Source organism: Syngnathoides biaculeatus, chromosome 5, assembly GCF_019802595.1.
Source record: "Syngnathoides biaculeatus isolate LvHL_M chromosome 5, ASM1980259v1, whole genome shotgun sequence".
Taxonomy (NCBI): domain Eukaryota; kingdom Metazoa; phylum Chordata; class Actinopteri; order Syngnathiformes; family Syngnathidae; genus Syngnathoides; species Syngnathoides biaculeatus.
The window spans coordinates 15598593-15615626 of NC_084644.1; the positions used below are offsets into that span (position 1 = coordinate 15598593).

General features: G+C 40.2%; 1 protein-coding gene across 11 annotated transcripts in view; it reads left to right on the forward strand.

Moving 5' to 3' along the window:
* Window positions 1–17034, forward strand: part of dyrk1b (dual-specificity tyrosine-(Y)-phosphorylation regulated kinase 1B) — a 124613-nt gene that overhangs the window by 51588 nt on the left and 55991 nt on the right. The window contains exon 2 of one of the 11 annotated variants that reach the window (XM_061821069.1): window positions 357–436. The exons of 8 other annotated variants lie outside the window; for them this stretch is intronic. Coding sequence is in view for 1 of the 3 variants with exons in the window: in XM_061821060.1 (XP_061677044.1) it covers window positions 4711–4813 (103 nt within the window). In the remaining 2 variants the exon portion in view is untranslated. Of the gene's footprint in view, window positions 1–356; window positions 437–2976; window positions 4814–17034 lie in introns of those variants that run through there. 2 more of the 11 variants (XM_061821060.1, XM_061821070.1) reach the window with 2 other exon arrangements.

Genomic DNA, 17034 nt, shown 5'->3' on the forward strand with positions numbered 1-17034 from the left:
CAAGGGTCGCGAGAGCTGGAGCCTATCCCAGCTAGCTTAGGGCAGGAGTCAGGGTACCCCTTGAACTGGTTCTCAGCCAATCTGAGGGCACACAGAAACCATCCACAAAAAAAGAGTTCATTTGATTGTTATCCATGTCAACACAAATACGTAATCAAGGTGACACCAGTTAGTTATGTGTCATGTGTTACGAAGCTTGTTGAGATCACTTATAAAGCCAACAACAAGCTACCTCTGCTCTCTTTCACCCAAAAGTCATTTTTGTGAGTTTCATGAAAGGAACACAGTTATGGTGATTATAACACTTAGCCAACTCTTGTCCAACTAAGAATGCCTGTCTGTGTCTTTGCTCCCAGTCAGATCAGACAGCCAACGAGTCTGAGTTGGGTTTTCAGTATTTCGTAACAAGACCACCCTTGTCGGCACACATCTGTGTGTAAGTCCCATCTTATCTTAAATCAACGTTGAATGTTGCTTCCTGTTTGCTTATGAGTTTGTTTGTTTTTTAATGAAAATAAACCTTTAAACCAGATCTCTGTAATTATAGAACGTTATTACGTTGTCTTTATTTAGCCATGACTGGTCAGCTGTTTGTCAGCGTCTGGGAGTGCTACAACTCAACTGTAGATTTCAAGCTCGTTGCAAAAGTTACTTGCAAGAACTTTAGCTAAAATACTGTCTCGTGCTTATCTTTGACATTTCAGTGTGAATCTTTGCAAACAAGAAAATAGTTTATTTTTACATGTATATTAATAACTTCAATAATCTATGTGACAGAAGAGTGTCCGCTAGGATCAAGGGCAAAGTTTATAAAACAGTGGTCAGGCCGGCCATGATGTACGGATTGGAGACCGCGGCGCTGAAGAAACAACAGGAAGCAGAACTGGAGGTTACAGAAATTAAGATGTTGAGGTTCTTGCTCGGAGTGAGCAGGTTGGATATGATTAGAAATGAGTTCATTAGAGGAACAGGCAAAGTTGGATGTTTTGGAGACTTTGATGGTTTGGACATGTCCAGAGGCAAGAGAGTGAGTATATTGGTAGAAGGGTGCTGAGGGTGGAGCTGCTAGGCAAAAGAGCGTGAGGAAGACCAAAGAAAAGGTTGATGGATGTTGTGAGGGAGGACAGTGGGTGTTCGAGAGGAAGATGCACAAGATAGGCTTAGATGGAAAAAGATGATACACAGTGGTGACCCCTAACGGGACAAGCCGAAAGGAAAAGTAGATTAATAACTTCAATAATAATCACTAAAGTATACTAAGTCCTTCATTTTAATAGACAACAGTCCAAGGATAGTTGTGTTCCATCATTCATTTAATGAGCATAAGTACAATATTATCAAAGTAACTATCTTTGCAAACCATCTATCCATCCATTTTGTGAGCTGCTTATCCTCACAAGGGTCGCAGGAGTGCTGGAGCCAATCCCAGCTGTCATTGGACTGGGTTGTCAGCAGACAACAGTCACAATCACACTTAGGGTCAATTTAGTCTCCAATGAATGCATGTGCATGTTTTGGGGATGTGGGAGGAAACCGGGGTGCCCAGAGAAAACTCACACAGGGACGGGGAGAACATGCAAACTCCACACAGTCGGGGCTGGGATTTGAACCCCGGTCCTCAGAACTGTGAGCCTGACGCTCTACAGCTGTGTTACTGAGCTGCCCTTTGCAAACCATTCCATAATATATATATATATATATATATAATATACTGTATAATATGCAAGTTATGAAAAGATTAGTGTCACTAAATTGTAACAGAATCAACACGAATTTGACAGACTTTTTCTCCATGCTGCGTGAGCTGTATTTGAGGGTGAATTTCCCTTGCAGCCAGGGAGCAGGCAGCTGGGTTGTGTGCTGAGCTGTTCCCAGGCAGCATTGGACTTGATTTAGCCGATGTTCTCGGATAGCAACAGGAACAACTTTTAGCTTTGGCTGCTTTGTGAGTGAGGGGAAGTCACATCTTAGCTGTACAGTCACTCAGTGAGCATGTGCGCCTGGAAGAAGCCCTTTGCACTGCTGCCACCCCCTCTGGCTGCCTCTTTCCATTTCTACCTGACATCCTCAAACTATTTCCGCGTCATTCCTGCGTCTCAGCGTTTGAAGAGACGCTGGGAAACCGAGCCAAATGCTCCTCCCACAGATATACGCTGCTGTCCAATCACAGCCGGAAACCACACTTAACGTAGCCAATGGCATTGCAGCTGCCATGGCGTCGGGTAGCAACAGAGGCTGTGGGAGGGGGCGTGCTGAGTGAGGGAGAGGCTGCCCTTATCCTCGTACAGAGAAGTAGAAACATTTCAGAACAATGAATAAAAATCAGGCTTTGTATATTTTTTGCTGAGAGTTCTACCATTGCAACTGTATAGAATAAATACAGTCGTGTTTTGTCTTAAAATATGTATTCCTCATTGATCACATCGTTTCATTTATGTGTACCAGTTGAGTGGTCATTGAAGTCCTTAAAACTACAGCAGGGTTTTACATCTCACGCGATCACATTTCAATAGCATGAATTTCAGTTGTCAATTGACATTATTAAAACTATATCTGGCGATTCTCCTTGATTGTAATCATCAGTATTATACAGAATAAGATGTAATGGCTGTCATTAGAGTTGGAGCAAGTGCTTGTAATATAGAATGAGCTTATTATTGAGAATTGCGGCAAGGATCTAAGTGATTGTTGTCTATATATGTAAATATAAAGTTCCAGTAAATATACCCCGTTGTTACTATAAATGGAAAGGACAAGCGAGAGACGTCTATGTGGAAGAGACTACTTGGAAAAAGAGAGGGTTGTTGCCCGGTTTACCCAATGCATTTGTAACGTCAATTTTGGTTTCACCAAATCAACCACCGTTTTTGTTTTGTGTTGTCTGAAGAAAGAATACACATGGCCAACGTCACTTGAATGGTATTGGGTTAGTGTTGTCGATAAAAGCATTGATAAGTGAGCGTGCGAAAGCGCGCCTCTTGCACCCTCTGCGCAATATAGTACAGTCCCAATCTCAGGGTGGGGAGCATTGTAGGAGAGAGCACACATTCCGGATAACGGAGAAGTGCAAACGGACAAGAAACTTGACTCAAGTTTGCCCTCGTGAAGGTTTCCGCCTTTCAGGATTATAAAATATCCTGTTTATTCGCGAGAACGGCAGAGTAACAAGAAGGCGAGGACACTAACGTGGACGACAGGGAAGCGGAAACGGTGCGCCAAGAAGGGGATCCAGGCGATCTGACGGCCAACGCGGGAACTTCACGGCGTTCACTGCACACGAAGACGAGTCAGGACTCTGGGATTTTCCTTCAAGACGTCAGGTTCAACTGCGAATACCGCAAGGGGCCGACGTCTTCCGGGATCGAGTTGAGTTTTGCTTAACACCAGAGCGTATCACACGTTGGAAACCCTACAGGGACGGGAGGTCGGCAAGTCGCTAGCCTTCTGCGGGGAACGTTCGGCGTTTAACACCAAATACTCTCTGGAAAATGTCAATACAGTATTGCTTCAGCCCCGTCTAACACGTTGTTGTACGAGTGTGGATATTCTGTCCAAGGAACATTTTGTGGAACTACATACACGTTGGAGTGGCTGCTTTTGTAGACTCCAGTTTGCTCAACTGCTTGTTGACAGCCAGACCTTGTGGATAGTATTTTGGCTTTTCTTCTCGACTGGTTATCAACGAGAGACCTGTCCTCCCTCCTCTGCAGCCAGATGATGGGCCGCTGAGTGACTCCGCGGACCTTTATCTGGACTATATGTGATATTGCCCGTAGACGACAGTGAGTGTCGGGGGTTTAATCCGAGAGAAAACTGCCCCCGACACTGACCAGTCCCCTAATTGGACCTATTTTTAGAGGGAGGAATGGGGTAAAAGCAGATAGCTAGAAATTCAACTCCCCTCCTTGTCTTTCAACCCCTTCTATCAGCACTCTTATCATTAACCAGGGGAGCTTTGGAGAGGCAGAAAGTCTAATCAAAAGTTGGGAAAATGTATTCTCATGAATAATTTGAGTGAGCTCGTCAGAACAATTTTGACTCAAGTTCTACCAGTCAGGGAATACCCACTGCACTGGATTTTATTTCTGAAGACTGCACTGGACAGAAAAATCCCATTTTGGATTATAAATGAAATATGTCTCAACATTTTATTTCCTACTTTGTTACTCTTAAATAGGACAACAGTAATGTCACTCTGCCATTAGTATCCAAGACAAAGTAGAAATCTTCTTAGCATTCTTGAATAGTAGGACCTACTTTCAACTACCTAAAAAATAAGTTAGCAGCAATTTTTGAGTAGAGCAAACTTTCGTCACAAAGAAACGAGGAAAATTACCCTGACTAACCAAATATTATCCACATCCCCCAACAACAGAGAAAAAGAATATATATGTAGATTGAAAGCTCTATATCATTTATATTTTTACTTAACATAGACAAGCTGCCTGTATGCCGATTGGTTGCCTTAGAAACCAGAGTAACAAAGAAACAAGCTAACAAAGACTGTGCCTTTTTATATGATTGGTTGGTTTCCACCATTTCAAGGTTGACTGAGTCAGTTGGATAAACTGCTTGAGCAAACTGGGATTGAAAACACACCCCATGAAGGTTACTTAAGACCCCCCCCCCCACACACAAAGGGTGCCCACCTGTGAAGTCATTTGATTGATTGGGTTTCCCTTCTGGATTGACCTTTTGCCAAGTGATTCCATGGTAATCACATCATCATCAGCGGAGGACAAGACTCTGCCCCCTCGCAGAATGGTCCAATCACAACCCTGGATCGCCTCTGCCCTCCATCGTGACAATAAAAGTCAGTTCCCGCACACACTTGCATGCACATTAATTTTTCCACACTTTTTTTTTTTTTTTTAACTTGAAACATAAAGTAATGCATGTAAAAATCCTTCATCAACATGACAACGTAACAATACATATTTTGAAGTAGTTCAAAAGGAGATGTAGCAATTTCTCTCAAAATCTTCATGCCAGAGTCTTATTGAGCAGAATAATGCTGCCTTGAAGAGTTGTCAAAGCAAAGGTCTGCATGGATGTAGCTCAGCTTCCCATATATGGTGTCCTTGTTCTTTAAACCACAAACAGTTGAGACAATTGATTAGAATTCTTCACAAATTGATTAACATGCCCATCCATAGTTGATACATTATTTTTTGTGTTTTTCAAAGTGTTAATGTAACAGTTAGTTTCACACGAGCAGCTTGTCTATATTTGTCAGTGTGATAAAGCAGGTGCAACGTTGCAACTTCGCCATGTTCCAATTTCATCACTGTGCGGTGTTGTTGATGTGTTAATGCATTTGGCATCGTAGAATAGCCCAAACCCAAAGAACAAACTCAAAGCTTTGGGCACCTGGCTGCCCCAAGTTGAAATAGGTTGCTGGAAGTTAACGACTAAACAGAAGTATTGAGCTGCTTCTTGTGCTGATCTTTTGATATGTGTACAAACAGTACATTGGATATTGTTTTGCCTTTTTATGCACTAGTGCTCTTTTATTGGACTGTAAAACTGTTTCTAACTGGTGTTTTTGTTGTAAGGTCCAATGTCAACACATTTATTCTGACAGGGTTTTCTAGTGTGTTAACAAAACTTTCATGAAATTTGTATAATTTTATCACTTGGACGTAAGAAATGTACCAAACATACTTTGGCTTCATTGTCCTTTTGTTTTGCTTCTCTTTCTGAAGTAACACCCTGATTCATTTTTTTAAACTGCTTGAACATCTGTTCTCGTCTTGAAGTTTTTGCAGCGCGAATTTGGTAATTTGTGCTGTGATGCGTTTATTATTTTTAGTTTGGAAATTGGAGTACGTAGCATAAATAAATAAATATATAAAAAACTTTATACAATGCTGCATTTCCAAAAATGCAGCCCGGGGGCATTTATTTACCCATTTGCCAGGCACACCATTTATCCAATTAATGAAGTATTGAGTTGGTTCTTTTGCTGAATGTCTGATTTTTGTTTAGTCATTTATTAGTACAAAAGTTTCAATCTAGTGGTGTTCATTGATTGGTCCATAGAAAATTATTACTTTAGTGTTACAATCTGAATGGAGTGTGTAACTGGCTCAAGTGAGCAGTTTCTCTTCAGGTGTCCCAGTTAATATCAGTATTGCAGTACAGTCAGATGTGGAACTAATTGTTACATGTTTCCTTGCAGTCTAATAGACAGATGATGGGTGAATCAGACTCAGTTGAGCACTTTCGTGAAAATGTGTGACACCTCTGCAAGACCATGGTGCAGGTGTGCATCTTTGTCCTACATTTGAACGATTTGTTTCTTGTCAAGATATTTGTAATGCCTTGTTTTTTTTCAAAGACTTCGCAGTCTTTGTCTTCAACTTCGGGAAACTAGAGAACGTGTCTGTTTAAAATATTTGCTGATATTGTGGTTTGACAAACATTTAGCAAAAGATCGTTAGGCCCCGTTACTGAGTGCTGACCAGTTCAGGGTGTGGTCCGTATTTCGCCTGAAGTTTGCTGGGATAGGCTCCAGCACTCCCACAACACTTGCGAGGATAAGCGACTTGGAAAATGGATGGATGGATGATGGATGGATGGATGGATGGATGAATGGATGAATGGATGGTTAGTCTTACTGGGTGTATCCAAGAATGTCCATAGAAAAGATGAGGCGTATGTGTTTGTGTCTGTCGAATAGATCATCTTGTTCTTAGATTTCACTTAACTGTTTAATGAATAAATATTGAAAGAATACCAATTTTTGCTGCAACTTAGCATAAGATTGAGTTCTATAACTATTTCAAACTACTTACTATGTCAATGTGAAAAGCAAATGTTGAATAAGTCACTTGAGCATTATCAAAACTGAAAGCTTTTTTGTGCACTTCCAATTATGTGATCATAGTTTTAATTTGCGTGATTTAACAAATTAACACACACAAAATCACATAACTGCAATTCGGTTCATGGAGTAATTCTGTTACTTTTCCAAGTCCACCTAATCCATCCTCAGGGGCTGTTGAAATGTATATAATGGTGAAGTGTATCATTAAAGTAAGTATAAAATGCATGGTCTGCTGACAATAAGATTGAACACGGTTTTGCCTCCAGTGAATAAATAAACTTTTATGAGCTAGATTAACTACATTGAACTTTCGCTTCTATACGTTTTTACGGCTGTTGATTCTGTGTAGCCGGACCATGGAGTCATTATATTCCACCTGGGATTATGAATTCAGAGTTGTCCATCTCATTTAAAAATTTTATGTGGCGTGGATCACAGGTCACAGTTTTGTTTGGATTCAGTTTGAATGCTTTGTGATTGTAACAGTACTTGATGATACATCCATCCATTTTCTTAGCCGCTTATCCTCACAAGGGCTGCGGGGAGTACGAGAGCCTATCCCAGCTGTCAACGGGCAGGAGGCGGGGTACACCCTGAACTGTTTGCCAGCTAATCGCAGGGCACATCAAGTCAAACAGCCGCACTCACAATCAGAACTTTTTGGGATGTAGGAGGAAACCGGAGTGCCCAGAGAAGACCCACGAAGGCACATGGAGAACATGCAAACTCTTGGGTTGGGTCCGGGGTTCAATCCTCAGAACTGTGAGGCCAACGCTTTCCAGCTGAGCACCGTGCCGCCACTTGCGCTGCAGGCAGGGCAGTCTCCCATTGAAAATGTGTGGCTCTTTATGAAGCATAAAATATGTCAATGGAGACCTCAGACTGTTGAACAGCATAAGCTCTACATCAAGAAAGTATTCGACCTATATAGATTCAACAATTTAGTTTCCTTAGTTCCCAAATGTTTATTGCAGGGTCACCAACCTTTTTGAGGCAGAGAATTACTCCCTGAGCATCAATCATATGAAGGGCAACATGACCTGTTTGCAGCAAACGTCAGTCAGGTCATTACATATTAAATCTTTTTGTTTTAATTTTTTACATTATACGGCATTATTTTAAAAAATCCATGAATGTAAGGGGCTAAGTCAGATTCAAAAATTTAAACCACAAGTAATAATAATAATGAGTACTTGTGACTTGTGCTATTTTTAGAACATTCCTCGCAGGGAACCGTGGGGAAATATGTTCCTCCGGGCATTGATGACCCTTGGTTTATTGAATGTTGTCAAAAGAAGGTGACGTAAAACAGTAGTACAGTAATCATGACCCTGTCCCAGCTTTTTTGGAACATAATGCAGCCATACAATTCTAAGTGAATGATTATTTGCTAAAAACAAAGTTTATCTGTTGAACGTGATTTGCAAATCATTGCATTTAGTTATTGTTTACCGTAATTCCCGGCTTACAGAGTGCACCTGGTTATAAGCCACACCCAGTACATTTGTAAAGGAAATACCATTTGGTATATACATAGCCGTGTAAAGGCCGCAAATATTGAAACCGACATTGAAACACGAGATGTTTACAAAGAAAGACGGTACACAGAGTTTAACGCTAGCACCGCCGTGCTAATGCTGATGCTAGTGCTGCCGCGTGCACTAAAGCTAGCGCCACCGTGCTAACCCTAATGCTAATACAAGCACCGTCGTGCTAACGCTAGCGTCGCGCTAACAGGGCCGGTTAAAAGAAACATTCTGGTAAAAATCACTGAGACACGGGAGTAACATGCTAACGCAGCGCTAACAGGGCCAGACCGGTAACAGTCACTTCCTCAGCATATATATTCAGTCTCACTCTTTCCTTTTCCGCTCAAGTGCCCCCTTGCAGCCGTTAGGAAAAAATGCACGAATACTAAATAAACCGTAGGGTTGAAAGCGTATGAAAAATTTGCAGTTTATAGGCCGGAAATTACGGTAATGCAGTGTCCCAACTTGTACAACCCCAATTTCAATGAAGTTGAAACGTTCCAGTTCAGATTACTTGCAGTAACATTGTTTTTATGCTCACCTCACATCAATAAAGGTATTCCTTAGCTGCCATCTTGGTGCCAAGGAACTATGTTAAAGTGAGTTGAGGATTTTCATCTGGACAAATTCTGATTAGCGTGTGAATCAAATGTGTAAAATGTGATGGAATGATATACCAAGGGTAAGATTCAATTCTTATCTCACTTCAGACCAACGCTTTCATTCACGATTTGATTTTACAAGTAAATTAGAGTAAGAAATATATTTCTAAAACTAACTTAATATAAGAATTACACATCAGAATGTACATCTAAATTTTATATTATAATCCCATCATAATTATGCCACTGACACCAAAATATACACTTTAAAATAGGTATTATTATTAAAACTACATATAATGATGATAATACGAGTCGGAAAAAGTGAGCGGGGAGCGTTTTATTAAAGCAAGTAAAGCAAGTACCGAAAGTATGATTCAACATCCCAGTGGCGGCCATAATGTCTGTCACGTCATTTGCAGGTGTCACACTTGGGCAGGCGCTGTAGAAAATACAAAGTGCCAAATGCTATGGCAGATGAAGATTTTCAGATTTTTCTGATGCCCCTTCTGAGACTGAAGTTCTTTTTGAGGAGGAGAACATCTCAGAGACGCGAGTGAAGTGACTTGGCCCATTTCACCATATTGTTTCAAACCATATTTAGACGATATGCGGATCACTTCTAACTAACAAGACTCCCCGATAGACAGACGGGGAGGACGAGAAACCCGATGAAATATTCAAAATGACTGGCCCATAATTGTTTGATTGCCTAATCCTTTTACATGTCTTGTGTCTGTAGCATACTCAGGAGGACCCATGCCGGCCGGGGTAAATACGTCAGGGCTTACATTACACTCTGGTGGCTGGTGGGGCCAGTGGGGGGGCTCCTTTCTCCTCTGCACCCCAGGTGCAACTGCACATGGCTGCTCGCCTCCCCACCCGACCCACCTCCGCGTTGGGGTAAACGGCGGCCCGCGCACATCGACAATTTAGTACCCCTGACTTATGTACTTTATGAACTTCCCAAGTGGGAGTGGAAGGGCATCCGTCTTAAAAACTGTGCCAAGCAAATATGAGCGTTCATCTGAGATGGCACGCTGTGGCGACCCCTAACGGGACAAGCCGAAAGAAACTTACTTACTTACGTACTTTATTAAGTTTATTATGAGGCTCTCTTGTTACGTTCTGAGAGAAGGATTACGTCGTTGGGCATGGATTTCTACAATGTTCCTATAAAGACGAGATGGCTGTTGACAGAGCTTTTTATCAATACTGCTGCTTTCGGACAAGTACACGTACACGGACACCACACTGCCTTTTTGACATTTCCAGAATAATCGCTGGAAATAACATGGTGACTATACGTCCTTTGGCTAGTTAGGTCATGTTACTTTTACTTCTATTTTGTTATTGTTTGGTTTTATATTGTTTTGTGTGTGATTAAATTGTCTTGAACCCAATACCATTGCTTTGTTATATTTTGCTGGTTTGACAAAGGAAATTCATTCTAAATTCCCACGTAACATACTATAAACTGTGAGACAAATTAGTCTCCCTCCCAACTATACATTTTTTTTTAGTAGCTCTATACACACCTACCTGTCATTTGGAACCCACAAAGCTCTTGTCCTTTGCACCTGTGCAATCCATTTTTCACGACGAATCGGGTCTTTTGGAATGTGTGAATCCATCCTCTCAAATATTGGAGCAAAATCCAGCAACACAGTGAGCCGGCATTTAGCTAACATGCTAAAAACCAGGTAATTTTTCCTCGGTACAAGAGGAAAAGACACTCGACTCCGATGCTGTAGGTGTCTGCAAAAAAAACATCACTTCCTGGCTTTGTTCAACTCAAAACAATCGAGTGAATTTTCATGGTGGGAGATGAAAAAATTGAGATACAGCAACATTCTGACATGCTGTGAACAAACGGATGATTCCATTCCGACTGATTTTGTTTTTGGTTAACAACATACGAAATTTCATCTTTTAGGTGTCAATGGCACTTTAAATATTATGTCATGTCAAAATGATAGAGTAATTCATATCCATCATTTGCTGTACCACTTATTCCCGCTTAGTGTATTTATCGTATTATGATATTTTAGTCATAATTTATATATATAATTTTATTACCATAATAAATACATTGAAGTGAATGAGAGGTTAGCACTTCTGCTGTGCAGTTCTGAGCACCGGGCTTCAAATCCCAGCTTTGTCTGTGCAGAGTTAGGATGTTCTTCCCGTGCCTGGGTGCGTTTTCTCAAGGCACTCCTGTTTCCTCCCACAACCTCAAAACATGCATTAACATCCATTGGCCTAGCCTCTAAATTGCCCCTAGGTGTGATTGTTGTCTGTCTCCACGTGCCCTGCGATGGGCTGGCAACCAGCTCAGGGTGTACCCTACTTCCTGCCCGATGACAGCAGGGATTGGCTCTTGCACTCCTGCAACCTTTGTGAGGATATCAGATCAGAAAATGGATGGGTGTACTTTAAAATCCTAATCCAGAGGAAATGTTTTTTATTTGTCTGTCATACAAATATCGCTAAAATTTCAGAATTTAAAAAAAAAATTCTCAACACAGAAATAAAATAAATTAGCGCCAAAGTGCACATTTTCTTTGGAATCCGAATGCTGATGTCTGTTTCAAACCAAGGCTTTGTTGAAGCTGCTTCCGCGTGACGTCACACAAAGACAGCCCGAGTAAAGAAAATGGCCTCCTACAAAGACAATCATACATGCTGCGAGTGGGATCTTGAGGAGATAGACAGCAGTGATGAAGAGGTTTTTATGGAATGCTCTATGGAAGAGATAGGAACTGAAGAGGAGGAATTTTCTAATGCTTCCCATGTTAGAAAAACAGGTGTAATTCCACCGTACATGTTCAAACCGGAGTTGACGAACGCAACAGAAGTACAGGATTCAGCGAGACCTGAACAAATTGATGTGGAAGTTCACACCCAAAACGTAGACTGGTAGGTGCCTCAAGAAATCTACATACACCTTGTTCACAAAATAATTAATTCAAACACGTTTAAACGTCTGAGGCTGCTTGCACACAACTGAGTCATTTGTTGTTGTTGTACTAGAGACTGAGTAGGCGAGGCGTAAAACAAAAATCGAAACCTTCGGTATCGTTCTGCGTTCAAAGATCACATCTATAGTATGCTCTGAATTGGACAGTACAGTACTCTTAAATTTCGGCAGTGATTATCGTTATTTAAACTAAATGATCAGTAGTTGAAGCTAATCGCCATATACATAGAAATATGTAATTTGTATTTGTATCTGTATTAGAAGGACACAAGGCGCAAGTTATAAATTTAACTTCGTCCATTTCTTAATTGTCGTTAAGGTAGCTTTGGATACATTCAGGAGTGTCATATTTTCACTCTTTAGTCAGAAGATAATGAATGAATAAATGATGGGGCTATACACCACAGTGGCATTATTTCAGCCTTATTTTGGTGAGCGAAATATAGTAATGAAATACAACTTTGTGCATAAAATAAACTAAATAACATTATTTTAACTGATTATATTTTTTACCTAGGTGTCAATGTGGCAATTGCTAGCCAATGCCTTCCCAGAGAGAATGCCGCTGCTGTAAGGAAATTACAGAAACCGCCCGGAAGTTGGATGAAACCGCCTTGGCTTGCACTGTTAACCACGAAGGCTTTCACCGAGTCTGCCTAAAACCATTTGTATTGGAGACAGCCTGGCATGTCTTTCAATACCATTACGGCAGAAACACCTTCACAGAAGAAGGAAATGAAAGAAATTGCTACGTGTCATACAGACGTTGAGGTGGTGTTCTTCTCAGCAAGAGGAACACGGTTGTTATACCATCATGTGCTGTGCAGAGAATCAGAGCAGAATTTCCACCCCCAGGATTTGAAGATGATGCTGTGTTCAGAGGATTTATGCCCAGCTGATGAACATTAACCTTTTTTTGCATGAAAACTAAAGTGTGGGTGTTGATCCTTGACTAATAATTGTTGGACATTGCTGCGATTATGTGACAGTTTCGACTCTAAAATATCTTTTGTTGTTCTGGTTCAAAATTTTACCTTTCAATTTGACTCTAATTAGAGTAAGCGAAATGTTTGAAGAATTTGTGATATCATCTGTAAGTATCAAAGCGCTGAAAATGTTTCCAAACCAATTTATTTTTTTACAAACCATTGAAGGTGAAACCATTATTCAATAAACATTTGTATATGCACATGCTAACCATGATATTGTTTCATTCCATAAAATGTCATTAGAAGCTGGAGAGTTCAAATCCCGAGTATGCCACCTCACCTTGCTTTCACCATAGAGGTCATATTTATAGAGGTTCACACAAGTTGAGAAAATGACTATTGAACAGACCAGACTAATGCATTAATTTTTTGGATCATGCAACACGACTAGTTAATCAGCATGCGTCAGAAGTTCGTAACATAAAACCTGCCACTGAAGTCCCATCAGGATAGAATTTAGTTTCAGTTTAACAAACAGGACACTGTTTTTTCGGCTTCTTCAAATTGGTAATTTTTTTTTATTTTCACAACATATAATTTCAACAGCTTTGATTTGAAAATCATCCTAAATAGCCAAGTCTTTGCTTGGTTTTGTGTACTGGCTGCTGAGAGGTGGTGGTGCTAGGGCATCAGCAGAGGATGTCGTTGGGTCCGGATCTCTTCTAACAGGCGTTCCATGTATCCTGAAAGTTGGAAATTACATTACTTCACACATATACAGATACTGCTGTCCTGGTTTACTCCTTCATCCTATAGGTATAGTATTTTTTTAATATGGATTTGGAAACCATATCACACCAACAATCATATGAGCCATTAAAAATTAATTCAAATTCAGATTTATAAAATGTATCTGACCCCCCTTTTCACAGATCTGAGGACTACATGTACAAGAAAACTGTAACATGATTGATTATTAAACTTACTCTTCATCTTTCTCCTTTTTCATAAGATCTTATATGTTTGGGGTTACAGTTTGTCTAGTTAAAGGCACAAGTGGATAGTTGGACAGGCATGAGGTAGTAACTTTGGCCTTCTGCAAGATAAAACAAAAACATTCCATTCATATTTTCAATTTTGGAATATTTTGTCAGATCAGAGTAATGTCCATTGTTTATAGCACATTCTTCGCGTTATTGACATACATTTATCCCATATTTTAAATAATGTACCGAATATTTGAGAGCACACACTGCTGTAGTCGAATTTGAGGAAGACCTCAGCGTCAACAGTACACTAGCTTTATAAAGTGTACAAATTCCACCACTTCCTAAACATCACATTGAAACCGATTAGCTGACATATATATAGTGAAGAAAATGAGTATTTGAACACCCTGCTATATTGCAAGTTCTCCCACTTAGAAATCATGGAGGGGTCTGAAATTTTCATCGTATGTGCATGTCCACTGTGAGAGAGAGAGAGAGAGAATCTAAAAATATAAATCCAGAAATGACAATGTATAATTTTTTTCTTAATGATTTATTTGTTTGATACAGCTGCAAATAAGTGAGAAAACCAATGTTAATATTTGGAAAAAAAGTAGCCTTCGTTTGCAATTACAGAGGTCAAACGTTTTCTGTAGTTGTTCACTTGGTTTGCACACACTGCCCACTCTTCCACACAGATCTTACCTACATCTGACAGGTTTCAGGGCTGTCGCTGAGAAACACAGAGTTTCAGCTCCCTCCAAAGATTTTCTATTGGGTTTAGGTCTGGAGACTGGCTAGGCCATGCCAGAACCTTGATATGTTTCTTACGGAGCCGCTCCTTGAGCTGTATCACAGAAATAAATCGTACTTTGTGATTTTTTGATTTTTTCTTTTTAGATTATCTTTCTAACAGTGGACATGCAGCTATGATAAAAATTTCAGACCCCTCCATGATTTCTAAGTGGGAGAACTTGCAATACAGCAGGGTGTTCAAATACTTTTTTTCTTTACTGTATCTGTATTGGTATTGTACTTACATTTAAAACGAGGTGGATACTGTCAATACTAAACAATTGAACACACGTGTACTTACTTACTACCGAAGCCAAGTGAAAGCTACACCGGGTTTTCAAAGCAGTCCTCCGTGAAATGCTTAGAACATATTATTCTCCACTTTGATTTGTAAGTCCAATGCGCCCGGTTTGTCTTCACAAACCTGGTCCATAACCTGCCGATCCATTCATCTTTCAGCCATTCATGTAAGATGACTCCATCAGCGTTTCACGCCAAACAGCTGTATGTAGTACATTCCCTCACCATCTTTGCTGGCTAGCTCTGGCTACATGTTGTCTTGTTATAACGTCACCTTCCGGAGAGAACCGGAACTTGCCGAATCTAAGCGACATTTCGAACAAAATCTCGAAACTGACTTTGATGCTAATTTATTGCATTCCTTTTGTGTTTAGAATTATTTACATATTTTTTAGGATTATGATTCGTATGATAGACAAAATACATTTCCTCTGGATTAGCACTTTAAGTCTTAAAACTCCTCCTGGTGGTAATCTGGCACGTTTGTTCAATTTTCAGTAGTGTGTGCTTGCTGTGTAGCTATTAACACATTATATAAGTTTTAAATTACAGGACATAATTTTTACTGTTCATACAGTGGCAGTCAGAAGTTTACATAGAGTTGAAAAACATATAATTTTTTGTCTCACTGTCTGAAGCCAAATCAGGATCACCAAAATTATTTAATTTTGTTAAATGCCACAATAATGCATTAGATAATTTTATATTATTTCCTTTGAGGTCAAAAGTTTACATACATTTCCTTAGTATTTAATAGCATTTTCTTGGAACTGCATGATTTGGCTTGAACGTCTTGGGTAACCTTTCACAAGCTTCTGACAGTCTGGAATCCTGACTCATTCCTTGTCAGACGTGGTGTAACAGGTTTGTTGGTTGCCTTCCTCGCACACCCCTTGTCAAATCTGCCCACAAATGTTCAATGCGATTCAGATCAGGGCTTTGTGATGGCCAACAAAAGATATTGATTTTATCCTCGAACCACTTTTTAAACATTCTGGCAATAGTGTCACTGTCCATTTGGAAGTTCCATTTGTGCCCAAGTTTTAGCTTCTTGGCTGATGTGTTGAGATATTGTATTGCAAAACAGCCTTACAACATGATCCTTCTACCTCCATGCTTCACAGTTGGTATGATGATCTCTGGTCAACACGCTTCCCCTTTTTTCTCTGGATGTAACGTTGTTCCTTATGTCCAAACCGATCTTCTGGTGTTTCATCAAACCACTAGACATGTCTCCATAAATTAAGATCTTTGTCTTGCTCTCTATTTGCAAACTGTAATCAGGTTTTTTTATGTTTCTTAAGAAGTAATAACTTCATTCTCTGTGAGTGACGTTTCACTTTCAACAGTGTAGCAGGCTTTTTTATAGCTTATGAATGTGGGTTTGGGTTTGCTGGGACGCTCTGACAGAGATAATACGCTGTAGTAAATTGCAGTGCTTACGCATTTTTCTCAATGCTGCGGTGACTCGGGCCAGTCAGTGTATTTCTTTCAAGGTACACACATGGTCAAATGGGTTATGCATTCAATCGGCTGCGTTTACACTCAAATGAGGAAATGGGAGTGCTCTTAACAACCTGATGAAGCAGCTTGCCTACACGTAGATGGCACAAAATGCTCGAGCAGCCTGTCAAAGCAGGTTTGGTTCATATAGACGCAACAACTATATGATGATTTGGCTCACTGAGGTCAAATTGCTGGCCTTTTTATGGGGCATTTGCACGTGCTCCAGTGCTTGCGTGGGTTTTCTCTGGGTATTTCAGCTTCCTCCCACATTCCTAAAACATGGATAGGGGTTAATTGAACACTATAAATTGCAAATAAGTGTGTAAATGTTGGCGTGGATGGTTGTCAATCTATATCTGTCTTTTGATTGACTGATGAACAGTCCATCATAAACACTACTACTACTGTCTACTTTATTCACATGGCAACAATTAACAACAGACGTCATCTCAAAGCATTTGACATGTGGATCAACTATGCTGTAGAACTTTGCTCCTCACACATGAAAAAAACTTTACAACTCCCTTCCTGTCCAAGGTCATCTGGGACAAATTTATGCTCACCTGTGACTCTGA